At 47.1% G+C, this 26,602-nt stretch overlaps 1 protein-coding gene across 2 annotated transcripts; it reads right to left on the bottom strand.

Moving 5' to 3' along the window:
• Positions 1 to 664: 664 nt before the first annotated feature.
• Positions 665 to 26,602, bottom strand: IFNLR1 (interferon lambda receptor 1). Of its 2 annotated transcripts, XM_033957006.1 has the most exons (7): positions 26,368 to 26,599; positions 17,625 to 17,745; positions 15,372 to 15,547; positions 13,927 to 14,078; positions 12,134 to 12,278; positions 2,856 to 2,983; positions 665 to 1,675 (listed from the first exon to the last, which is right to left on the bottom strand). In XM_033957006.1, the coding sequence occupies exons 1-7, from the start codon at positions 26,423 to 26,425 to the stop codon at positions 857 to 859; spliced, it is 1,599 nt and encodes a 532-aa protein (XP_033812897.1). In that variant the 5' UTR covers positions 26,426 to 26,599; the 3' UTR covers positions 665 to 856. The 2 variants fall into 2 exon arrangements, with proteins under 2 accessions (XP_033812897.1, XP_033812898.1); XM_033957007.1 differs by lacking the exons at positions 12,134 to 12,278; positions 13,927 to 14,078 and having other exon boundaries at positions 26,368 to 26,602.

Raw genomic sequence — 26,602 nt, forward strand, 5'->3', positions numbered from 1 at the left:
ATCCATGAAGTAGGAGGAAACAGCTAAGCAAAGTCTGCGCCTATCTTAAACTCCTTGGACGATCGCTACCTTTCATTTTCACCGGCAGACTATTCCAAGCATCCACCTTCCTTTCTAAGAATGGTTTCCTTTTCTTACACCCCTCTGCGTCCACTCCTATCCAGCCCCTTAGCCAGAACCCTTGGCCTCAAGCTTTGACTCTTACTGAAAATCTTATAGCGTTGAGGTCTTTCGCTATTTCAGTTGCGTTATGGAACTGATCAAACAAACCATGCTTAAGATTAGGAGACTATACATTTACCTTGAGAAACATACTGGCAGAAGCTGGTTTTAATAAGATGTGATTTTATTTGTTTTCATTACGTATGTTTTCATGTGTACCGTAATCTACCTAGCACACTGGATGACGTGTAATATAAGGTGGCAAGTCAAATGCCCCCTGCGCGCATTTGTCTTGCGAGCTAATGATTATGAACCGTAATATAAATATAAGCATTTTCTTATTATTAGCTTTAGAAGCTACAGCCTCAGCACCCTGAGGTTATGAGTTCAATCCCAGCCTGCCCCAGGTACCACGGATTGTGACCCTCCTATTCAGTGTATTGTAAACCGCTTTGGGTGAATCTCTTCATAAAAAGACAGTTAATAAATACAAATAAATAAATGTATTAAAAAAAATAAACATTTTATAAATGATATTTGATATACAAATATGTTACAATTGCTAATATAGCATATAGAATCCAGCGGCTGGTAATATTTATGAATAATAAGGCATTAAGAATTATCCGGGACGTTATTAGATCGCTGCTCCTCGGATACATCCACTCCTTCTGCGACTCTGAGCCCATGTCGGTCATCCATTTCTTGACATATAATGACTTTGACATACGCCATTCTGTTGGACTTCTGTTTTGAGGTCCACATTGATATCTTCTGCTCTTGTATCTTCCTCAGTGTTTCCACCCAGTGTTATTGGTTGGGTCAGCTCTGCTGTGTCCTTCACCATCTCGGCATCGGTTCCACAGGTGGAACAACCTGTTTGGCCACTGTCTTCAGCCAGCTGTAATGTTTGAAAGCAAATTCCCTTGCATACACCAGGAAGCACGTCATCCGTCTGGCGCGCGAGAAGGGCTGCTCTACCGAGGCACGGTGGCGACTGAGCTTCGCTCCCATCTCCTGCTGGGAAGCACCGTGCAGCGGGTGACGTAATAAAGTCATGAAACCTGGTTGGCAACTGGGACCAATCCGGAGACCTGTTGGGTTGCGAAGAGTCTCCAAAATTCAAAGGCTCCTCTATGCTTTGGCAACTGCTGGGATCTCGCAATGCTCTGCTTTCTTGAAATATAGAAGGTCCCTCTTGGTCCCTGTCCCCCAACCCAAAATGGAGAAACCCAAGCTCCTTTAAGTCTTGAAAGTATCCCGAGTCTGATGCAGAAGACAGAAGCCCTTGAGAGTCTGTCTCACTCTTGATGCATTCTTCCACGGGTAGGACTTGATGTTTTTCTGTGTATTCCCCATAGGTACCTTCATCTTCCTCACTATCCTCCCCCTCCAACAATGATGGAGCCAAGAAAGTGCACTGGTCAACTGTGCAAACCAAATATTCCTTTAATACCGATCCCTCGTGTTCTTCTGGTTGCTTGTGAGGGACAGTTGTGATCTTTGCAAAATCCTGATGGAGGGATATAAGAAATCAAAGGAGGGTTAAATGTAGACTAAGTACTGGATTCTTTTGCCCATACATTAATTTTCTTAAAGTCTCAAAGTACCTTGTTGAAATTTTAGAAAACAATATTGTTTAATCTGACTTTTGAAATGTTTTTGCTCATTTATACGCCTTAAAAACAGCTGTCGATCGTGTGACAATCACGCAGTGACACTGTTTATAGAATCACGCCTTCGGGAAAGTGCTGGAAATGTAGGCTAGAGTTTTCAAGGTCCGCATGGCCAGCATCTACCTTTCATGTAAATCACACCTACGGAGGTAATTTATTTGATGCCTAACCCCACTTCCGGTGTTAGACACACTTAAAATGGCATTAGGCATAGTAACATAGTAAATGACGGCAGATAAAGCCCTGAACGGTCCATCACCGTTTTCCTCTCCACCACTTCCCTCGGGAGGGCATTCCAGGCATCTACCACCTTCTCTGTGAAAAAGAATTTCCTAACATTGCTCCCGAGTCTTCCTCCCTGCAACCTCAAGTTATGCCCTCTAGTTTTACCATTTTCTCTTTGGAAAAGATTTGGCTCTATATTAATACCTTTCAGGTATTTAAACGTCTGTATCATAGCTCCCCTGTCCCTCCTCTCCTCCAGAGTATACATAGTTAGGTCTTCCAGTCTCTTCTCGTACTTCTTTTGGTTCAAACCCCTTAGCATTTTTGTCACCTTCCTCTGGACCGCTTCAAGTCTTTTTATATCCTTTGCCAGATATGTCCTCCAAAAAAGAACACGATACTCTAAGTGTGGCCTCACCAATGACCTATATAGGGGCACCAACACCTCCCTTTTTCTGCTGGTTATTTCTCCTTCTGGCTACAGCCACTGCCTTATCACACTGGTTAGATGCCTTTAGATCCTCAGACACAATCACCCCAAGGTCCCTCCGTAGGTGTGATACAAGGGCCATTTTTTTAGGCACTGGTAGGCACCTTGAATTTTTTTTTTAAACCCCTTTTAAATGGCTTTTTGCATTTAACTTAGGTGCAGGTAGAATGCAGTCCTTTGTAATCTGCCTATAGTTGATTGGCGCATTATAAATTTTGTTAACTAACTACAGAAAAGGACAAAAAAACCCCACCCAGAACCAGAAAGAGACAGTCCCCCACCCCTTCCCTTTAAATACATACCAAAGCTTTGGGTGATCTTATGCCGCCTGCTTTAAAGGCATAGAAGTAAAGAGAAACCAAGGTAGTAAGAAGGGTAAGCAGTGAGACCAGCATCACGCCCATTATAACAGGAACTTCCCATCTGGTCTCTGAATATGAAAACAGCAACAGGATAAGTCATGTTTATCCTTAAATCTCATACAACCATTAAGGGTGAATTATTAATTTTTCCCTCTTTCAAATAATGCAAAGACTAGGGGGACACTGTGAAATTACATGGAAATACTTTTAGGGCTCCTTTTATCAAGCCGGGCTAGCTGCTACCGCCTCCTCTTGAGCAGGCGGTAGTTTTTGGCTAGCGCAGGGGTTAACGCGTGATGAAAAGTCACGCATGTTAACCCCGCTAGCGCGGCTTGATAAGAGGAGCCCTTAGTTTATAACATTTTATTGAAGGAATCAAGTAAAAATAGCACAGTTACTTACCGTAACAGGTGTTATCCAGGGACAGCAGGCATATATTCTCACATGTGGGTGACGTCATCTACGGAGCCCCAGCGCGGACAGCTTTTCAAGCAAACTTGATTGAAGTTTCAAGTTTGCACACTGCACCACGCATGTGCATGCCTTCTCGCCCACTAGAGGGCACATCCCACCTCGTGGTCCTCAGTTCCATCACCAGCAAAGAAGCCATCCCCGGGGAGGTGGGCGGGTTGTGAGAATATATGCCTGCTGTCCCTGGATAACACCTGTTACGGTAAGTAACTGTGCTTTATCCCAGGACAAGCAGGCATGATATTCTCACATGTGGGTGACCTCCAAGCCAACCAAAAACGGGCAGGTGGGAGGATGGCAATTTAGGAAAACAGATTACGTAACACCGACTGGCCAAACCGGCCGTCGTTTCTGGACAAAGAGTCCAGACAGTAGTGGGAGGTGAACGTATGAACCGAAGACCAAGTGGCAGCTTTACATATGTCCTCCATAGGAGTGGATCGGAGGAAAGCAACCGAAGCTGCCATCGCCTGGACCTTATGCCCCGTGACTCGACCCGAGAGCGGGAGACCAGCCTGAGCGTAGCAAAAAGAAATACAAGCAGCCAACCAGTTGGACAAGGTGCGCTTAGAAACAGGGTGTCCTAAACGATTAGGATCAAAGGACAAAAACATTTGAGGAACCTTCCGATGAGACCTGGTACGTTGGAGATAAAATGCCAACGCCCTCTTACAATCAAGCGTGTGAAGCGCCGTCTCGCCAGGATGGGAGTGGGGCTTAGGAAAGAACACAGGAAGGACAATGGACTGATTGAGGTGGAAATCAGACACAACTTTAGGCAAAAATTTGGGATGGGTGCGAAGAACCACCTTGTCATGATGGAACACAGTGAAAGGTGGATCCGCAACCAAAGCTTGCAACTCACTAATCCTTCGAGCAGATGTGAGAGCAATCAGAAATACCACCTTCCAAGTAAGGAATTTCAGGAGAGACTTGTCAATAGGCTCAAAGGGAGGTTTCATCAGTTGAGCAAGGACAACATTCAAATCCCAAACAATAGGAGGAGGCTTCAGAGGGGGACAAACATTGATTAGACCCTTCATGAACCGCGTCACCAGAGGATGAAGCGAAAGAGAACGTCCATCCAAGTGCTGATGGAAAGCCGAAATGGCACTGAGATGTACCCGGACAGATGTCGTCTTCAGGCCGGAATTAGACAAATGTAACAAATAGTCCAGTACCGAAGACACTGGGACAGAATCAGGATCCAGATGACGTGAGGAACACCAGGAGGAAAACCTGGTCCACTTCTGGGAATAACAAAGTCTGGTCGAGACCTTGCGCGAGGCTTCCAAAACTTCCCTCACCGACTGAGAAACCTGGACCGAAGTTAAGGGGAAAGGAACCAAGCGGTCAGGTGTAAGGACTGAAGATTGGGATGCAACAGCGAACCCCGACTCTGAGATAGCAGAGAGGGAAACACAGGTAGAACCAGAGGTTCCCTGACACTGAGTTGAAGAAGCAGGGAGAACCAGTGTTGACGAGGCCACCGAGGCGCAATGAGAATCATAGTGGCCGTGGATGATTTGAGACGCACCAACGTTCTCATGATCAGAGGAAAGGGAGGAAACGCATACAGGAACCTCCCTCCCCAGTCTAGAAGAAAGGCATCTGCCTCCAGACGGTCCAGGGAGTACATTCGAGAACAATACCGGGGCAGTTTGCGAGTTTCCGGAGAGGCAAACAGATCCACCTGTGGGGTCCCCCAGCGGTCGAAGACTTCGCGCAGGACTCTGGAGTTGAGAGACCACTCGTGCGGCTGAAGAAGCCGACTGAGCTTGTCTGCCAAGCAGTTCCGGTCTCCCTGGATATAGACCGCCTGTAGGAAGATGTTCTGGGAGATCGCCCACTCCCAAAGGCGAAGTGCCTCCCTGTAGAGGGGCCAAGAGCCCGTCCCACCTTGCTTGTTCACATAGTACATCGCCACCTGGTTGTCCGTGCGAACGAGGACTACCTGATCGTGGAGTAGGTGGGCGAACGCTCGAACCGCCAGAAAGATGGCACGAAGTTCCAGCACGTTGATGTGACAGCGACGGTCTTCCGTCGACCACAGACCCTGGGTCCGTAGACCGTCGAGGTGGGCCCCCCACGCGTACTCCGAGGAGTCCGTGGTCAGAACCTTGCGATATGGAGGGACGAGAAATAGCAAACCCCCGGAAAGATTGGAAGAGTCGGTCCACCAACGGAGCGATCGTCTGAAAGAAGGAGTCACCATAATGAGACGAGACACCGGATCGCAATCCTGGCGCCACTGGGAGGCCAGGGTCCACTGAGGAATTCTCAGGTGGAGCCTGGCAAACGGAGTGACGTGGACCGTCGATGCCATGTGGCCCAGTAGTATCATCATGCGCTGGGCCGACACCACAGGCAGTTGAGAGACCAGATGGCCCAGCCGAACCAAGGCTTCCAACCGAGGAGGCGGGAGGAACGAACGTAGGCGCACTGTGTCCAGCACAGCGCCTATAAACTGAAGTGACTGGGCCGGGGATAACTGCGACTTGGGAAAATTTACCTCGAACCCCAGTCGTTGAAGGAAGGTGATAGACTGTCGGGTCGCTGAGATAACCCCCTCCCTGGTCGGGGCTTTGATCAGCCAATCGTCCAGGTACGGGAAAACATGAAGCCCACGAGATCTCAGGGCTGCCGCGACCACTACCATACACTTCGTGAAGACTCGAGGGGACGAGGCCAGGCCGAAGGGAAGAACCCTGTACTGAAGGTGCAGTTCTCCCACCTGGAACCGTAAAAATTTTCGGAAGGCGGGATGCACCGGAACATGGGTGTATGCTTCCTTCAGATCGAGGGAGCACATCCAGTCCCCTTCCTCCAAGAGAGGATATAAAACCGGGAGAGATAGCATTCGGAACTTCTCCCGGACCAGGAATTTGTTGAGCTTTCTGAGGCCCAGTATGGGGCGTAAGTCCCCGGTCTTTTTTGGGACCAAAAAGTAACGGGAGTAAAAGCCCGTCCCCCGCTGGTCGTGGGGTACTGGTTCCACCGCCCGAAGCTTCAACAGGGCCTTGGCTTCGGCCAGAAGGATGGGAAGTTGGGCCCGATTGTAAGGGGAAGCCCCCGGAGGTTGATCCGGCGGCGCCGACAAAAAATTGAGAGAGTAGCCCTCGGAGACGATCCGGAGCACCCAAGCGTCGGATGTGATCTCGGTCCAAGCCGCATAGAAGGACCGGAGACGCCCCCCTATGGGAAGGGGTTCCTGTGCGATCGCGGAGGGGAACCTGCCCCATCCGCTCAGCCCGTCAAAAGGAGGGCGCGGGTTTGGAAGGACCCTGCGCCGGGGCTTGCGTCTGTCCCCCTCTGCCTCGCTGAGATGGGCGTCTAGGCGGCGGCCTAGAGAAAGCCGGGGTTGACTTTTGGGGATACCGCCTCGGAGGGGGACGGAAAGGTTTCTGCGGCGGGGGCCTAGGTTTGGGACGGACCAAGGAGGCCAACGAGCGCTCCTGTTCCGACAACCGTTTGGTCGCCGCCTCTAAAGACTCATCAAACAACTCGGACCCCACACAAGGTAAGTCTGCAAGACGTTCCTGCAGGTTTGGGTCCATATCGAGGGTGCGAAGCCAGGCCAGACGGCGCATGGCCACTGCGAAGGCCGACACCCTCGAAACCAGCTCAAATGCATCGTACACAGCATGAAAAAGGTACAAACGCAATTGAGACAGGTTGGACATAAATTTGTCAAATCCCGCCCTTTGGGAGTCCGGTAAGGAGTCACGATATTGAGGGAGGTCCTTCACCATGCCACGCAGATATGAGGAGAAGGTGAAGGCATAATTTAGCACCCTGGTGGCCATCAGGGAATTAGAGTAGAGGCGACGGCCAAACTTGTCCAGGGTCTGACCCTCCCTGCCGGGTGGAACCGCCGCAGAAACCCGGGAGGGTTGCGTTTTTTTCAGGGCAGACTCTACCAGTAAGGACTGGTGGGAGAGTTGCGCCTTCTCAAACCCCTTGGTAGGTACCGTCCTGTATTTCGACTCCATCTTGGACGGGACGGACGGGACTGTAAGAGGGTTAGCTAGATTTTTCAGCCAGGTCTGTAGGAGGACCTTATTTAAGGGGAGCCGAGGGGCCTCCCTAGGTGGAGTGGGGAGGTCCTGCTCCTCCAGGAATTCCTTCGTATACTGGGAACCCGCCATGAGGTCCAACCCCAGGGCTCGGGCCATGTCCTGCACAAAGGTGGAAAAAGAGGACGGCCTGGCGGGCGGTGAAGGGGTTCTCGACCTTACCGCCGAAGAAAGGGGAGAAGCCTCGTGAGAATAATGGGGTTCTCTGCCGGACCCCGAGCCCCACGAAGTCAGCTCCAAAAGCCTCGAGGGGGTAGGAGAACGTCTCCGCCCCGAAGAGCCTCTAGGCGAGGTACCCGGAGTCCGGGGAACGGGGGCACTCTCCCTTTTCCTCGGTGAGGAGTCACGGGAAACCCTTCTAGCAGGGGACCGGAGAAGCCTCGGGTTATCGAGGCGCAACTCCGACACCTGCAACGCCTCGCCCCCGAGCGGCGAGGAACGATCACGCCGCCGAGGAGAGCCCCGCGAACGCTTCGGCTTCCTCGGCTGGCGCCTCGTCCGAGGCCGAGTCGAGGGCGAGGAGCCCCGGGAGGACCTCGAGGAGGAGGAGGAGGAAATACGTCGCACCCGCCGCATCTTGTCCCGGGACCGCACGCTGCGCTCAGGCGGTGCCCCCGAGGCCGAGGTCGAGGGTAAAACCGAGGCCGAGGTCGGTGGAGCCCCGATACCCGAGGCCGAGGTCGCCGAGGTCGGGGCCTCCGAGGTCGAAGCAGTCGGGGCCGAAGCCTGCTGCAGCTGTTCCAGGGCCCCCGACAGCTCCGACGAAATTAGGGCTCGAAGGAGGTCCTGAAAGGCCGGAATCCCGACGAAGGTCAGGAGGTCCGAGGTCGGGGCACGCTCCCTGGAGGGCGACCTCGGTCTCGAGTATTCCCTCGGGGTGTGCGAGGCCAGAGTTTTAGGCGGGGCCGAGGACGACCCACCCGCCGCGGCAGGAGCCGAGGATGGCTTCTTAGCAGGCCCTGTAGGGGATGGAAAGGAGGACTTACCCGAGGTTTTGTCCCCGACGTCGACTTCGAGGTCGAGGGACGAGGCGAAGCCGAGGCCCCCGAGGTCAAGGCCGGGGCCGAAGCCGAGGCCGACGTCGAGGCCTTCACAGGCGCGGGGTCAACAGCAAACAACTCCGCCATTCTCGCCCGTCGGCGGCGGAGAGCTTTGGGCTGGAACGTAGAACAGCGGTCACAGGAGGCCGTAGGATGATCGGGGCCCAGGCAAATTATGCACCACCGGTGGGGGTCAGTAATAGACAGCAACCGCTCACACCGGCTGCATTTCTTAAAGCCCGTCACAGGACGGGACATGAACAACGAAACAGGCCGGGAACGACCGACGTCCCGCGGCCACGGCTGCCGGGAGCCCCCGGAGCCTAACGAAAAGTAAAATATATATTTTTTTTTTTTCAAAAACGGATCAATAACGACACGAAAAACAAAAATATGAAGCACAGCGACCGAAAAGAATCCAGACGCGGTGACAGAAAGGCAGGCAAAGGGAGCTCAAAATCCACCGGGCTTTCTGGCTCCGCGGAAAAAATTGAACTGAGGACCACGAGGTGGGATGCGCCCTCTAGTGGGCGAGAAGGCATGCACATGCGTGGTGCAGTGTGCAAACTTGAAACTTTAATCAAGTTTGCTTGAAAAGCTGTCCGCGCTGGGGCTCCGTAGATGACGTCACCCACATGTGAGAATATCATGCCTGCTTGTCCTGGGATAAACAATAATATAATACAAAGAAATAGTCATTACAATTAGATTCACAATAATAATATTTCCATACATATTTCTACCATTCCTCCAAATTAAATTTCCAAAAAACCTAATCCATTCCTTTCTACTCCCCTATGATTCCATCCCTTTCCCCCCTACCCGTCCCCCCTCATTCTTTTATTTTAATTTAAACATTTTATTGAAGAAATGAAATAAATATATAATAATATAATACAGTAAAATAGTCATTACATTTAAATTTACCATATTAATTTCTAATATATATTTATCATTCCTTCAAAATAAATTTTTCAAACTACCTATTACATCTCTCAAAACATTCCCTAAATTTTCAACCCCCCTTACCCTCTTCTCCCCTTATTTCTTCCCCCATTGTTTTAATATTACAACATTATAATTAATGAATTAAACAGAAATACAGTTCAAGTAATTAAACACATATTAATATCATCCCTCCTGTTTCCCCCTACCCTAGAATGAAAGGTGACATGAAATACCAAGTATATAAAAATGCAAAGAACATTTACATAGCTTTAATGTATAGTATTAAGAATCATACTTCTTGCTTTCAAAGATAATTTTTGTATATAAGGGTCCTAAATTTTTAAAAATAAACGAGTTCTTCTAGGAAATTTAGGAACCTCCCAAACCTCAAATAAAATTAAATGATGTAATTGATTCCTCCCATGCCAGTAACTAGGAGGATCTTTCTGTAACCAATATTGCAATATGCATTTATGACCAATCATACATGCCTTTTGAAATAGAATACATCTATCCTGTCCAAAACCCTCACAAGCTGCTGCTTTACCAAATAACACCTCTTTTGGAGATTCCACCAATTGACAATTCCATAATGAACCTAAAAATAATAGGATGGCAGACCAGAAAGATTTAACAAGATGACATTTCCTAAACACATGAGATAAAGTATTAGAAACTTTCTCACATTTTACACAAATAGGAGAATTAACTAAACCTGCATGAAATGCTTGTACCTGTGAGAAATATGCCCTATGCAAAACTCTATACATACATTCTCTCCAAACATATCCAGTAATAATTTTAGGCAAACGATGAATAGCTTGACTAAAATCTTGATGTGATAATTCAATTCCCAATTCATCACAACATTTTTGTATAATATTCTCATATGTTCTATTTGGAATCAAATACCGCCACAATTTATGTAACAAAGATACAGAGATAGGAACATCATTAAATTGATTTTAAAAATTTAAAATCCTTTCACGCATACCCAATGAAAGACCCCCCTCTTATGATTTAACTCACATAATGTTGTATTTACATATATCCACACAATGACCCTGGACCACTTTCAACAATTAAGGAAAGTTCTGGAAATCTACGTAATCTCCCAGACTCATCTAAAAGCTGAGAAATAAATTTAACCCCTTTATTTGCCCAATGTGTAAAAGTAACATTAGTCATACCCGGAGAAAAATCACTATTTCTTGGAATAGGCAAAAAATCTGTCACAAATTTATGAAATTTCCATAATTTCAATAATTTATTCCATACCGATCTTAATGGAATCAGAATAGAATTACCTTTTAAATAATCTGGTAATCTTGAACTCGGCACTTGAATCAAAAATAATAAATGGTAAGTGTGAAAAAAATGCCTTTTCGTACGACCTTTTATGTACTTTTTCTTTAAAAAATTGTATTTCTTCCCCACTTTCCTATTGTTTCTAGTAGTTTTTAAAAGTAGTTACCCTTGTATGTTTGATTAATATACTATGTATAAGTGATTTCTTTAAATCTTATTTTATCTTTTGTACAACGCTTTGTAATTTGGAAAAGCGTTCTATCAAATAATATGAATAAACTTGAATAATAAACTTAAATGAGTCATCCTCTAAAACCCAATCCCTAACATGTCCTTAACAAACAAGCCCAATTCTAAAGACGAATATTTGGGCAATAAATAAATAAAATAAGTAAATACATAATTGGTGGACTAAGGTACTCCTTTACTAAGCCGCGGTAGAGCATTTAGAGCACCCTAAATTGACTGGGGTGCCTTAGTAAAAGAGGCGGGTAAATGATTATAAATAAAAAATAAATAAATATATTTTTACTAGTGTTTTAGCCCGTTACATTCATTACAATAACGGGTGCTAGAATAGCCCCACCTATACCCTAACCCTGACTCTGACCCCACCCATGCCCCACCTCTATCATGCCCGGACCCTGCCTCCCACTGATCCCAGTCTGACCACCTCACCTTTCACCATTTCCTTTGTACCCTTTTGGCCCTCCTGACAGGGTCTTTACTTACCCGAGGCGGCGGCAGCAGTCCTGACGTACCAACCTTTCCTCCCTCAGTGCCCCAAAGCAGTGCCCCAAAGCAGCAGTGATCCTACCGTTTCCATCTTTCCCTTTCCCCCTTTCACACCCTCTACCCTCTCTCTCTGACCCTGTTTCACTCCTTTTGCCATCTTTCCCTTTCCTGTCCTCCTCTGTCCTTCCCCAAGATCATCTCTCGCTCCTGCCCCCTCCACACTCCCTGAAGTCTATCTCTCCCTATCCCCTACCATCTCTCCTGGTCCCCCTAGTAGCCCCTCTGTCCTTCTCATCCATCTGTCTCTGTCTCTCTCTCCTCACCTCCTGCCTCTGCGGAGTTCTCGCAGCTCCTCCTTGTCCTTCTCCAGCCAGGCTTCAGCGGCCTGCAGCCGCTGACAGCTGCCACGGCCGACATCCGCCTCGGGGGATTCTCGCGCATGTGCACTCCTCCCTGTGGTGCCCTACAGTGCACGGAAAACGGGAGCACACAGGTGGGAGTGCGCATGCGCGCTTAGGGCTTTATTATATTAGATGTATCCAGTTATGCCAGGAGGTATCTCATTTATTCTCCAATTACGTGATCTTTTGGAAGAGCCCTCTAGATGCTAAGGGAACTCTGGATTTCCAACATCACTTACTTTCACTCAGTACCAAACATAGCGGCTCGGAATAGGTGCTCTGGAAGGTCTTCACTCCGACATACGTTGTTCCTGCAGACATGCAATAATTCCCAAAGTATTTGCTCTTGTTAATTGTGACATTGCCATTATTTGTGTAGTTCAACTGTCCTGGGCAAAAGAAGAGAGAGTTACCGGACTCTTCCGAAAAGAGGGAGGGCATTAAACACAGCGTCAGAAACCCCCAGGAGTTAAATGCAGAGGGATGAAAACCAAAGATGGGGGGGAGGGGTCAAAGCCCACATCTGCCATTCAGTAGCGAGGGTGACAGCGTACACCACCTAGAAGGCTGATTGGACGGTATATTAAATTTTAAATAAACTTGAAATTAGATGTCTGGGGCAGTGGCACCTTCCCCCCCCCCCACACTCCTCCCTCCCCCCTAAACAAACTACGGATGAACAGTACAGAAATCCTTCTAGAAAATAGGTTTTCACATAACAAATTGGAAGGATTTGGCAAGAAAAAACATTCATCTGTCCCAGTCTTCTGTTTTGAAAATAAGTTCCAAAGTGATGTCCCCCCAAAATAAGGCATCTTGATGGCAGAGATTGGATTTGAACCCTCTTTTTCAGCCTAATTCGCTATCCAGTAGGTTACACCTTTCCTCGCTTTTATCCGTTCATTATAGAACTGCTATTAATCATTTCTTAAGCGCTGAACGGCCTACACAGCGCTGTACATTTGACATGTACAAATGTAATAAGATGGTCCCTGCTCAGAAGAGCTTACAATCTAATATGGACAGACAGACAGAACATTTAGGGATTGGGGAGTTTCTTACAGAGAGAATAGTAGGATGGAAATAGGTCATTTTTACCCTGAGTGGGAGTTAGGAGTTCAGAGCCTCGAAAAAGTGGACTTTCAACTTGGATTTGAACAGCAAATTCAAGTAGCTTGCAAAGGAAGGGGAGGTGGGAGATGGGGGCGATAGCTGGAGAGGGACGTGGGGGTCTAATGGGGATTTTTTGAGGCAAGGTGCAACTATGGCATGTTTGAAGGCATCAGGAACAGTTGCAGTGAAGAGTGATAGGTTGAGGATGAGAGAGCACCAAGTAGGTGGGTAGGAATTGAATCGGAGGAGCAGATGGTGGGTTGGGAGGAGAGAAGAAGGCCAGTTTCCTCTTCAGCGATTTAAAAAAAAAAGGAGCAAAAGGTGTCAGCGATTGAGCGGCGGTCGGCAGAAAGGACAGCTGGAAGGGGAGTGGGTGGACGTGACCTGGTTGAGAACTCAAGGTGAGACTTGAGAACCTTGTCGTAGAAGAAGTGAAGGGGGGCAAGTGCTTGGCAAGTGAGAGGGCAGACTGGAAGGATGTCAACAGGAATTTGAAGCGCATGATGTCAGCATGTGTGTGCAGGTAGCAGATGTTGGAGGTCAGCCAGGGCTGGGGGTTTAGCACACCTTACAGGACATAAAATGGGAAGAGCGAGGGCAGAGGAGAGAATGGTGTCATAGGAGAAGACAGCTTCGTTGACAGAAGGAAGGTGCGAGACAGCGGTGGAAAGGGTGCCAGGGTCAATAGCCTGAAGGTTCCTAAACGTATAGGTAGTGATTGGCCAGGTCTGGGAGGAACGGCGACGAGCTGTGGACGTTAACAGATAATGGTCAGAGTGGGGAAGAGTTCAGGTGCAGAATTTGGTGGCAGAGCAGTTGGAGAAGGCAAGGTCAAGGTGGTGGGCCATTCTGGTAACACGGCATCTAGGGCTGTAAAATACGATGAGAGAAGCTTCTGGTATACTGAAGCTGTACATACGCGATCGCTGGTTCCAGCTTTCCACCAGCCCAGGTTGTATTTCAGATTAAGGAACCTCATTTCCTGGCAGTCTGGAACGGACACAGTGGCTCCAATGGTCAGTTCTGTCTTCGTATGAAGAAGCACTTGCAGCTCAGGTGGACCCAACTCCACTGGAAATTATTGGAGAGAAAGCAAGTTACATGAATCCTCTCACCAGCTAGCGTGCTTTAACCCCCCCGAGCGAACCCCCAGGTTTACTTATCCAGCAGTTTTGCATATTTTTGGAGGTCAATATTTTTGACAAAATTCTGTCCTGTGTGGCTACTGGTCAATAGCGCAACACTTATGAGCCCTGACATATTTCCTAGATTTCTTTGGGAGGAAAGGAAATGTCTGTGAACAAGAGAAACTTCTCAAGGTCAGTTTCACTTACGGAACCAACATTCCTGAGCCCCTGCTAAAGGAAGTTCCAGCAACTGCTCAATATTGGCACCAAATAGTTGACCAAGGGTCAATAGGTTCCATGTTCCAAAGGAATTCACAGTCTGGTGCCCCTCAGCCACAGAAGTAACCCAGTAAATTGCAGGAGATAAAACCCCTAAATGGCCTATCCAGTCAACATTTGCCCATATTGGATACAGACACACATAAATTCTCATGGACACCCCCGACACTAACTGTCCCCTCCCTCACGTCTTTTACCAGAGACAGCCTCTGCCACCTCTGCTGGTGGCCTATTTTGGGTCTTAGCGTCTTCAGTCTTTGATTTCCCAAGCCCAATACCCTAGATCCAAGACTGGCTTATTGAAAGGGTGGTGGCCCGAGGGATCCAAACAGAGGGGAAAGGAGGGGAGAAAACCTAGGAAGATATAAATAAAGAGGAACTGTAGCTGTAACTGCAAGAGATGATCCCAGTTGGAAATTACGGTAAAAAGCGTTGCGTTCTTTAATCATGGACAAATATTACCTGCCATCTGGATACGGTGGTGCATCTACTTTGGATTACAGATTAAAGTGGTCTTATAAAACCATCCCACAACCTCTGTCTGGGTGGGAAAGCCCAAATCACTCCAGTCGCTATGTGACTAGGGATGGTTGGGGCTCGGTTGAAACAATTTTTTGTGTTATATATAGTTGTTTAAAAAAATTATATTGTTTGGACTGCAACTTGAGCCTTTTGATGAGAGAACTAATCAAGTGCAACAGATATAATAAATGAAATACTAGGATGGGGTTTTGGGTAGCAACATGGCAATTGCCATCTCTTGACCCAACTCCAAATCATACTAAAACACTCTCATTCTTCCTTCATTTCTCCAGAGACTGCTACTCGATTTCCCAGTTTCCATATTCCCCCCCCCAAAAAAAAAACACTTCAGAAAGTTATCGCCTGTTTCCCTGTGAGAGGGTTCAGAGATAAGGGCAATGGGAGAGGCGCCCATGAGTTGCTTTGTTCAACTTACTATCCTCTTGGTAGTCAAAATACTTTGCTTCCTTCCAGGAGGACGGCAGGCCTTGGGAGGAGGCCCTTACACGCGCCCTGTACTTATCCAATAAGTCGTATTTGTCCACACAGGTTATCTCACACTCTGCGCTAGTGATGTCTGTGCAAGCCGATCGCCACTTCTTTTGACTCCAGCTGGAAATATGAAAAAAACAAAAATAAAGAAAAGAATCCAAGATGGAGTAAAGCAAAGCCAATTATTCGGGATGAAGGGTCCCCATAGACCACACCAAGTTCTCTGCTCAGAATGCCCCCAAACATTTCTACCTATATCAACTTCTTTCAAATACTATTTAAAGTTATATCATGCCTTTTAGACAATATTTAAACCACACATAGGGAATCTCAGAACGCCACCTGTCCGCTATCGTATCATGCAGTACAGTGTGGCAGCACTCGTCACTGGCTCACCCAATCGTGTTTTTATTAACCTATGTTTTTTTCTGTTTTTCAAAAATATAATTTAATGCCTTTGTTTAATATTTCTTGGAGAGAGCGTGAACTCGCAGGCCTTGAGCATGCGCAGATGCTCAAGGCCCAGCAAGAACAGGAGGCCGATCTTCGGGCACCGGCACCAACACACAGGACATGCCGGTGCCCAGGCCCAGATGACAGTAAGAAGCGGCGGGGGGGGGGGGGGGGGTTGACAAATCGCAACAGGGGGTGCCCAATCGCGGCAGGGGATGCCGGATCTCGGGGGGAGGGTGCCGGATCACGGGGGGTTCCACTCGCAAATCGAGGCACGCTCGGTTTCCAAGGCGCCGATTTTGCGAATGTTTTGCTCGTCTTGCAAAACACTCGCAAACCGGTGCACTTGTAAACCGAAGAACCACTGTACTTAATAAATAAATAAATAATCTAATAATTCGTATCAAAACGCATTCGGTTGGACGTAGCGCAAGTAAGCAAACGTTTGAAATGTAGTTGTTAAGGCACTTCCCCCGTCCTGATGAAGATACGAAACGCATTGGTGGGGCGCAATGTAACAGCAACACTGAACAAATAAGTTAAGTTATTGTTCTTTAGGGGAATTTAAAAATTAGAAAATCCATTGAAATGACAAAGAACTAACATGGAATAGATAATTTATGATGAATTGAAATCCTGGAAATGATTTTGATACGAATTACTAGATTATTTATTTATTTATTAAGTATTATATGAAATAGTATGAAGAGCAGAAATATTAAACAAAGACATTAAATTATAATTTTGAAAAATAGAAAAAAAAACATAGGTTAATTTAAACACGATTAGGTGAGCCAGTGACGAGTGCTGCCATACTGTACTGCATGATACGATAGCGGACAGGTGGCGTTCTGAGATTCCCCACGTGTAGTTCAAATATTGTCTAAAAGGCATGATATAACTTTAAATAGTACAGTACTCCCCTGATATTCGCGGGGGTTCCGTTCCAGGAACCCCCGCGAATCTTGAAAAACCGCGAATACGGTTTTTCATGGGGGAGACTGAAGAGGGCAGCGGGAGAGCAGCCGGAGCGGCGGCGAGTGCAGGAAATCACTCGTGGTATGCTCTGACCGCCTCTTCCTGCACTAAGTCAGGCCTTATCCAATCAGGAGCTGCATGTCAAAGCAGCTCCTGATTGGATAAGGCCCAACTTAGTGCAGGAAGAGGCGGTCGGAGCATACCGCGAGTGATTTCCTGCACTCGCCGGCGTTCCAGCTGCTCTCTCCTGCTTCTCCCGCTATCTTCTCCTTGTCGGCGGTTCACGGTCGGAAAATACCGTGAAAGACCAGGACCGCCAAACGCGAACGACCGGGGGAACACTGTATTTGAAAGAAGTTGATATAGATTTGAGTGGCTAATAGCACTGTGAGCCCAAATATTTCTAACTTTTCTGTAAGACGGTCTTTTCCTAGAATCAGTCCGGTTCACAGAGGTTTGTGAGAGCGCAGCGTTGATTTCCCTAACCTCAAGTCAGGGAAATAAGCTAAAAGGCAGTAAGGATGGACTTCTATCTACACATGCAACTTATGTGCTAAGCTGTGGACTTTTAGGTCCGTTATTCACATGGCGCAAGAGGGCGTGTCGAACTGTAAATGCATTGATGCAGATTTGCACCATTTTTCTATAACAACATCTTGGCGCCCAGATGCCTTTATAGAATTCGAGCTCAGCACCCCCTCGTCCCTTTGGCACTCCGTTATGGACTTACCCCCAGTATTCTAAAGGAGGTGTTGGAAGCTCTTACCTTTGAACTGTATACATCACACCAGGAGGGTATCCGTCTACTGGGACCCATGACAAGAACACCCGAAAGTTTCTCGAAAACAAAGTTACATTCTGAGGAGGCTGGAGCTGCCGTATATGATCTGGAAAAAAAAAGCACAGGGAATAATTCTCCTAATCATTTCAAGTTGCTGGGCCTGAAGTACGTATTTTGCCACTACTAGTCCCAAGCAGTGCAGTCAGGTATGGCTATGTCTATGCTAGTTAAAATCTGATGAATCACTTTACTTAACATATAAACCAAAGCAATGTACAATTTAAAAAAAAAAAATCAAGTATAAAATTACATATCTAGAAATGGATGCCAATGTGTGATAGGTAAGATAACAAATAGAGAATGACACGGGATCAGATTTTTCCCATCCCAGCAGGAACTCATTTTCCCGTCCTGTTGAGTTTTTTTCCCTGTCCCTGCCCCATTCCTGCAAGCTCCGTCCTCATCTGCTCAGATTGTGATGTCATAATACCTCATTCCACCAATGCCTAAGCTCTGCCTTTATCTGCACAAGCCTCAAACACTTGAAAATCCTAAATAGCAACATTCTAGAGCTCAGATTGCGATGTCTTAATGCCTCATTCCACCAATGCCTAAGCTCCGTCCACATCTGCACAAGCCTCAAACGCTTTAAAATCCTAAGTGTTCGAGGCTTGTGCAGTTAGGGCAGAGCTTACAGGAATGGGGCAGGGAAAGGGACAGTGACAAAACAAACAGGGACGGGACGGGGAAACTGAGTTCCTGCGGGGATGGGAACAAATTTGTTCTCGTGTCATTCTCTAATAACAAACACACAAGAAACATTCATTCTCTGAAAAAGAAAATCTAATATTTAAGGCCCCCTTTTATGAAGCTACGCAAAATCAAGTTTTAAGAGTGCCTTACTCAGGCAGTAAGACGATCTGTTGGAAAAGCGTAACCAGCTGAGGATGCGCTTCTGGCTACAGGGTATGTGAGCTTTTCCAGGAAGGAGCGTCACGGTGCCCTCCCACGAATTTACTGAGAAGCCTATAGTTTCCAGTAGAAACAGAAATAGTCCCTGCCACCTTGTGAGATGCTGGAAATTCCCCCAAGTCTGCGAAAGAGAGGAGACGAAAAAGACAACCTGCTTGAGAGAGGATATGGAATGAGGACTTTAATCTACAATTTCATTTTCCAGACTCCAAATGTGCTGAGGAAGCCACCCGTAAAGATGTTTCAGAACAGGAAAGTGTCTGGACTGGTTATACTGTGCAACAGAGGTTTGGGGGCATGAATTCAAAACTGACCTTAATTTTTCAGTATAACCCTTTGATTTTTGGCAAAAGAGCATTATAATGTAAAAATGAACATTTTCGCATTACTGCATAGAATAAATATTAATTTTTTCCCTTTTGTTCATACACGTCCAGAGCGGGGGGGGGGGGGGGGGGGAAGGGGGGAATATTTCATGATTTCTTTTGCTTATGAATAATTGTTGGGTATAAGGGAGGGGGAATATTTGATGAGAGTTCAAATTTGATGATATATTAAGTGAGGTTAGAGTATAAAATGATTGTATTTTATATTACACTTGTTGTGAGTTTTAAAAATGAATAAAGATTTATTAAAAAACAAAAACATTTTCGCTATATTTTCTAATGCTTGGAGTAAATGTTATAACAATCTGTGACATATCAAAACCGTTTGCCTCAAATTAGATTTTTAAGCTAAAGTGAGAAAAGTACATGGATAGCATTGAAGAATAGATTTGAGAATTTTCTGGGGAATAGGAAGGCACCAGACTATGTCCAAATGGTGGAGACGACGCTTAAAGCATTCTGTGATCTCAAATGCAACCTGTCACTAAAAATTCATTTTCTCCACTCGCATCAGGATTTTTTCCTCACGATAATCTTGGTAGTGTTAGCGATGAGCACGGAGAAAGGTTTCACCAGGACATGGCTACAACAGAGAAACGATATCGGGGCAGATGGAATTCATCAATGCTGGCTGACTATTGTTGGACATTAATTAGAGACGCTCCTAATCTCGTTTGTAAACGCGCTTCAACAGCAAAACGATTCTAGAAAATAATATTTATAGGAGCTCTTAAATCGGCGCAATGCGTTACATTATGACTTCTCATGCTATAAATATTTGCGATGGGCTCAAAAACGATACGTGATAGGAGAAAACAGAGGCTATTTTCATACACAGGAGGTCAAATTCTAGACAGTAAACTTCAGTTTCTTCTTGCCCCAGAAAAAAAGTTAACATTTGTTGCGCAGTGTTATTTTCTGAACTGAGAAGGGTGAAAGGTTGATGTTTGAGGCCTGGATTGGCCACTGTTTGAAACAGGAAACTGGGCTAGATGGATCTCATGCACAAATACAGGATGTCCGGGGCGGTACTTGGAAAGACCTCCCAGGAAAGAGACTTGGGAGTTCTGATCGACATGTCGATGAAGCCATCTATGCAATGTGCGGCGGCAGCGAAAAGGGCGAACAGAATGCTAGGAATGATAAAGAAGGGGATCACGAACAGATCGGAGAAGGTTATCATGCCGCTGTACCGGGCCACGGTACGCCCTCATCTGGATTACTGCGTCCAGCACTGGTCACTGTACATGAAGAAAGACACGGTACTACTTGAAAGGGTCTAGAGAAGAGCGACTAAAATGGTTAAGGGGCTGGAGAAGTTGCCGTACAGTGAGAGATTAGAGAAACCGGGCCTCTTCTCCCTTGAAAAGAGGAGACTGAGAGGGGACATTATCAAAACGTTTAAGATACTGAAGGGAATAGACTTAGTAGATAAAGACAGGTTGTTCACCCTCTCCAAGGTAGAGAGAACGAGAAGGCACTCTATAAAGTTAAAAGGGGATAGATTCTGTACAAACGTAAGAAGTTCTTCTTCACCCAGAGAGTGGTAGAAAACTGGAACGCTCTTCCGGAGGCTGTTATAGGGGGAAACACCCTCCAGGGACTCAAGACAAAGTTAGACAAGTTCCTGCTGAACAAGGACATACACCTATGGACCGGCGGAAATAAAATAATTATTTTGTGGACTGGCAAACTAATAAGACTGAAATTTTTAAAAACCCCATTGCCGCCCCGTCCCTGCGAGCTCGGTCCTGTTAACCATCTGATCCCATCCGCACAAGCCTCAAATAGTTATGATTTTATATTGAACATATTTTATTAAAGTATAAAAAGAAACAATATTCTGTACAATTGTCATTTTATAAATATAAATAATACAGGGCAAGAATCAACAAAACTCCCGTCTCCCCTCCCCTTCACATATATCCCCTCTACTATCAAGAAAACTGAATAAGCCAAATTATTACAGAATGCTACACAAATATTATGCTAACAGAATACCGCAGTCACACATGGCAGGAATGGTGTTAGGGGGAGTGCAACTAGGGCAACTGCCTCCTGGTCAGAGAGAGCCCTAAGCCAGCTGGAAGCTAAAGACGCACTGCCTGGGCTTTGCACTCACCAGTTATGTTTAACATCAGCTCTAGCAGGATACATATTTTAAATCTGATATATTCTAATCAAAAGATAGAAATAAAATTATTTTTTTCTACCTTTTATCGTTTCTGGTTTCTGCTTTCATTGTCTTTTCACTCTCTTCCATCCAGCGTCTGCCCTCTGTCTCTTCAATCCAGCATCTGCCTCTTCCATCCACTGTCTGCCCTCTACCCCTCCCCCTCCCTTATGGTATTTGCGTTCTATCTATGCCCCTCTCTTCTTCACTAGATCTAGCATCTTTGTCCCTCTTTCCTTATTTTTCATCTGACCCCCTTCCCAGCATCAATCTCTCTCTACCTTGTCATTCCTCTGTCTCTCCCCTTTCCCTCATCTGATCTCTCCATTCCATCCTGACTCCTTCCCCTCCTCTAATCTCCCTGCCAGCTGTTTCCTTCCAATGTTCCTCCTCCCCTGTCCAGCAGTATCTTCCCCCTTTCTTCCTCCCCTTATCCAACAGTAACTCTCTTCCCTTTCCCTTCTCCCCTGTCAGCAGTAGCCCCTTCCCCTCCCTTGTCCAGGAGTACCCCTTCTCCCTTTCCTCCTCCCGTTATCCAACAGTAATTCTCGTCCCTTCCCTTTCCCTTCTCCCCTGTCAGCAGTATCCCCTTCCCCTCCCTTGTCTAGGAGTACCCCTTCTCCCTTTCCTCCTCCCCTTATCCAACAGTAATTCTTGTCCCTTCCCTTTCCCTTCTCCCCTGTCAGCAGCAGCCCCTTCCCCTCCCTTGTCCAGGAGAACCCCTTCTCCCTTCCCTCCTTCCCTCTCCAGCAAATGTTTCCTCTATGTAGGCTAGCGGCCGATCTGTATGCTTTTAACTTTGGCACATAGCTGCCCCTAAGCAGTATTTTAGCGCGGTTTCATGAGGCAGCCTCGGGGCCTTTGGTAGGCCGGCCCGCTTCGATGATGCCCGACTGGATTCGGCCCTCAAGGAGGGACTTTGGGGACCCCTGCCTTAGCGGTTAGTGCATGCGTTGATTTAGCTTAGCGCACCTTTGTAAAAGAGGGCCTTAGATTGCATTCTCCTTGGTAAAAGGATATACAGTCAAACCTCGGTTTACGAGTACCGCGGTTTACGAGTGTTTTGCAAGACGAGTAAAACATTTGTAAAATTTGTGACTCGTAAACCGAGCTTGACTCGCTATACGAGCATGTCCCAAAGTAAAACATCCCACATACCCCTCTCCATACCTTGCAATGCACGCTTTCTGATGCTCTTTCACTTCAGTTTTGCCTTTTAGGGTGTCCAACCTGCTGCCCCGTGCGGCCCGCTCGAGGGCAATGCGTTTGTTCCGTCTGCCGCCCCTGGATGATTGCCTTCTTGCCGGCTCCCTCCTCCTTGCTGTGTTTGCTCTGGGCCGCGGCAGCAGCTCTTGTATGCCTCCTGCGGCTGGCCCTGAGACATTCCCTCTGACGTTGCGACGTCAGAGGGAGGGCTTCCGGGTCGGCCGCGGGGGGCACGTGGTAACTGCTGCCCGCTGCTTTGAACGAGCACTGCGGCAAGAAGGAGAAAGCCGGCATGAAGGTAGGCACCGCAGCACAGGGAGGGCTCCCGGGTCGGCCGTGGGGGGAACATGGGAACTGTTGCCCGCAGCTTGGAACGAGCACTGCGGCATGAAGGTAGGCACCGCGGCACAGTGAGGGCTTCCAGGTCAGCGGTGGGGGGAACATGGGAACTGTTGCCCACAGCTTGAAACGAGCACTGCGGCATGAAGGAGGAGAAAGCCATCATGAATGTAAGCACTGAACGAAAAAGAAGTTAAAGATGCAAGGCCCCAGTGAGGTTGGTTGGCTGTGGAAAGAGCCCCAGTGCCCCAGTTCTGTTATGTTTATGTCGGTTGCTGGCAGCAGTAGCAACGAATTGTCCGAGTCTCCATTATATCCTATGGGGAACTGTGCTTTGATAAACGAGCATTTTGGTTTACGAGCATGTTCCTGGAACGGATCATGCTCGTAAACTAAGGTACCACTGTATCTGATGCGACTCCGTCCCCACCACCACCATACACAGAGGGCTGTATGAAATCTTTGAATATACAATCTACCTTGTGCAATCGAAGAGTGAGCATTACATCAGGTTTGACTGAGTAGCAGACAAAACCATAATACAATGGATCTATCACTGATAAGACAAATTTGAATAAATTAAATGACAAGTGCTTAGTCAGTGAAATCAACTATCCAGACGGTAATGGTTGCATCTGCTACATCATAGTACAACCTCCCTTCCCTACCAGCATACCGAAGACTCATTCATAGAAGAAATTGTACAAAAAAATAAAACATCTCAAAACTGGCGTCCCTGCAGGCTCTTCGACTGGGGTACAGCTGGAGGTGGCTGCCATTACCGAACGCCTCAATCCCCAAAAAGTGTCCAGTGAACACAAATCAAATAACAAAAAAAATCCCCAAATCAGGGAACCAAAAAACCGCAATCTTCCTCTCGACTGTCTATGTCCGCTCTATGTAAATCTATTTCATGCATATTCGTTGTGGAGCATCCAGAAAACCTGACTGGGTGATTTTATCCTGCGAAGTGGGTTGAGATCCCCCGATAGAGAGAAAAATAGGCATCTCTTTTCAATCTAGACTAAGCTAGAGAATGATATGGGGACAAATTTTCCCTGTGGCACTCCACTGTTTACTCTCCTCCATTGAGAAAAATGACCATTTAACCCTAACCTCTGTTTTCTATCTGATAACCAATTCCTAATGTACAACTGAACTTTAATTTTCTCAGGAGCCTCTCATGAGGAACTTTGTCAAAAGCTTTCTGAAAATCTAGATACACTACATCAACCGGCTAAAGGCGAGGAGGAGACTGAGTAATGAGAGAACCTTCTTAAAAAACTACTCTCCAAATGTGTAAAATGAACCTAAAACCTGTGTTATTCCTACCAGCATTTCCTGTGGCTTGACTGTGGGGCCAGTGGCTCCCCCCAACTCTGGGACCTGTCTGGTTTTGTTTCTCTTTCTCTTGATCTTTGGCTTCTTTCGGCTCTCTCTTTACGTGGGCTTCTCCTTGCCTTTAAGCAATTATAAATCGCTTTGAAGTGTATTAATGAAAAACGGTCAGTCAAGTTATCTGAATAAAGGCAACCTTGTTAAAGATACAAATACGTTCTGCTGCCTAAAAATTCAGAGGGAAGTGGGATGATAGGGATGTGCACCGCCCAAAATCAATCTGATAGTGTCCATTTTACTTTTTCCTGGTTTGGGGGAACACTATATACTCAAATATAAACTGAGATTTTTGGGCCTAAACAATGGTCTCGGTTTATATTTGGGTCCCGAATCTGTTTGCAGGTCTCTGCCGGGCCTGCCATGAGACCTGGTGGTCGGGACAGGAGGGATCCCTCTCACCTCCTGTCCCAGCCTGATTCTAATTATTTTTCTCTCCCTCCCACCTCCCCCCGCACCTTAAGTATCCCTGATGGTCCAGCGGTGAATCACAGCAGGAGCGAATGTCCTTCGCTTCTAGCCGCGCAGAACTGCTAGCTAATTTGCTACCATGCTTTCTCAAGGGACCGCGAGAACTAAACTAAACTAAACTAAACCTTAGGTTTGTATACCGCGCCATCTCCACAAGCGTAGAGCTCGGCACGGTTTACAGGGTTAGGTTGAAAAGGAGCTACAATGAAGGGTTATAGGAAAGGAGCTAGGAAGATAAAGAGGGACAGGGTAACAAAGAGCGGGAGGTGTTAGATTTTTGAAAAGAGCCAAGTTTTCAGGTGTTTGCGGAAGGATTGGAGGGAGCTTGAAATTCTGAGCGGGGATGTGAGGTTGTTCCAGAGTTCTGTGGTTCTAAAGGGGAGGGATGTTCCTAGTTTTCCTACGCGGGATATACCTTTTACAGAGGGGAATGATAGTTTCAGTTTTTGGGAGGATCTAGTGGAATTAGGGTTAGAGGAGAACTCAGCCAATCAGCTAGTGGCTCTGTAGGGGCAGGAGCGAAGGAAGATTGCGCCTGCCACGATTCACTGCTGGACCACCAGGGATACTTAAGATATGCGGGAGGGAGATAAAAATAATTAGAATCGGGCTTGGACAGGAGGCGGGAGGGATCCCTCTTATCCTGGCCCCTGGTGGAGGCCTGCAAGGCATCAGGGGAGGGGGGGAGGTACATAACCTGGCAGGGAGGGAGGGGGGCTGGGTGCAGAGACTAGCAGGACAGGGGAGTGAGTTAGAGAGGGGGCTGAATGCAGAGCAGTGAGGGAGGTGGAACAGGGTGCGGAGCCTGGCGAGGCACTGCACTTGAATATTAACCCCCCTCTCTTTTTTTTTATATTCGAGTCAACCTTTTTTCTTTCTCTTTTGGGGGGGAAAAGGTTACCTCTGTGTATATCCGGGTCAGTTTATATTTGAGTATATATGGTAAATTTTTTATATACTGTATATGTATTAATTCAGAGGTAAATGTCTTTATATACAGTGCCCAGGGGTGGAGTGTTAAAGCACCCACAAAGCTGGCATCTCTAGCAAAAAGCATCTCAAAGCTGGCCCCCTCCCTCCCTCCTTCCTTCCTGTTTCGCTTTTAGAGAGGTGTCAGACCCAGTGTTATTTTTTTTTCTCAAATGCTGTTTCTGGTTACAGATCTGTGATATTCTCACACCCAGCAACTGCTGAAACCAAAGGCCGACCTCTCTCTACACCAGGGGTGTCAAAGTCCCTCCTCGGAGGGCCGGAATCCAGTCGGGTTTTCAGGATTACACCCCACGAATATGCATGAGATCTTTTAGCATGAAAGGAGTGCATGCAAATAGATCTGATGCATATTCATTGGGGGTAATCCTGAAAACCTGACTGGCTTCCGGCCCTTGCTCTACACTCTCAAAATCAGAGTTGACCTTAAGGCTTCAGTTCTCAGGGGCCCTGCTGAGCCAGTCCTGCTTTTCCACAGCCCTCTGGAAGCTCTGGTTTCTCTAATGGGACCGACCAAGGCACCTGATAACTGTAATTTTGAGGTAACTCCCCCACCCTCCTTTCTGTGTCAGGCAGGTTTCCATTACTGGCTGTTATTACAGAGTATAAAGGGAGAACAGGAGGATTTCACGTTTAATAAACGTCTATATCCTGCGTATCTCCAACAAACAAACGTTCTTTTCCCAGAAGCCTATTAGAAACCCATTTCCTTCCTTTTCAGAATCAGACGGAAACGACAGTCGTCAGACCCCCGATCGTTCCTCCTTTCGTGGCTGCCCCGAGGCGATCCCCTTACCTGGCCCGGGCGGCCGAGCGTGCAGCTGGTGCAGGAAGGCGAGGAGCAGCAAGACCATGGCCGGGGCGCTGTCTCTCCTGCTTTCGCTCTGCTGTACGAGTCCCACGGGCACCGGGCCGGGCTCCACCTCCCCACCCACAGAGCTGCTCCTGCCCTGCCTATCTGCAGCCACTGTGCATGCAAATATAAGATGAACACTTCACTGGTTTGCATTTGCAAGCTCGGCTCTAGTTTG

Source organism: Geotrypetes seraphini, chromosome 8, assembly GCF_902459505.1.
Source record: "Geotrypetes seraphini chromosome 8, aGeoSer1.1, whole genome shotgun sequence".
Lineage (NCBI taxonomy): Eukaryota > Metazoa > Chordata > Amphibia > Gymnophiona > Dermophiidae > Geotrypetes > Geotrypetes seraphini.

Bases quoted from the DNA above. Each gene is read 5' to 3' on its own strand.
- IFNLR1 (XM_033957006.1), bottom strand. From the start codon at position 26,425: ATGGTCTTGCTGCTCCTCGCCTTCCTGCACCAGCTGCACGCTCGGCCG. The intron at 17,746-26,367 runs GTAAGGGGATCG...TTTTTTTTCCAG, and splicing joins CGCTCGGCCGCCCGGGCCAG to ATCATATACGGCAGCTCCAG. The intron at 14,079-15,371 runs GTAAGTTGAACA...AATAATTTCCAG, and splicing joins TTTTGACTACCAAGAGGATA to TGGAGTTGGGTCCACCTGAG.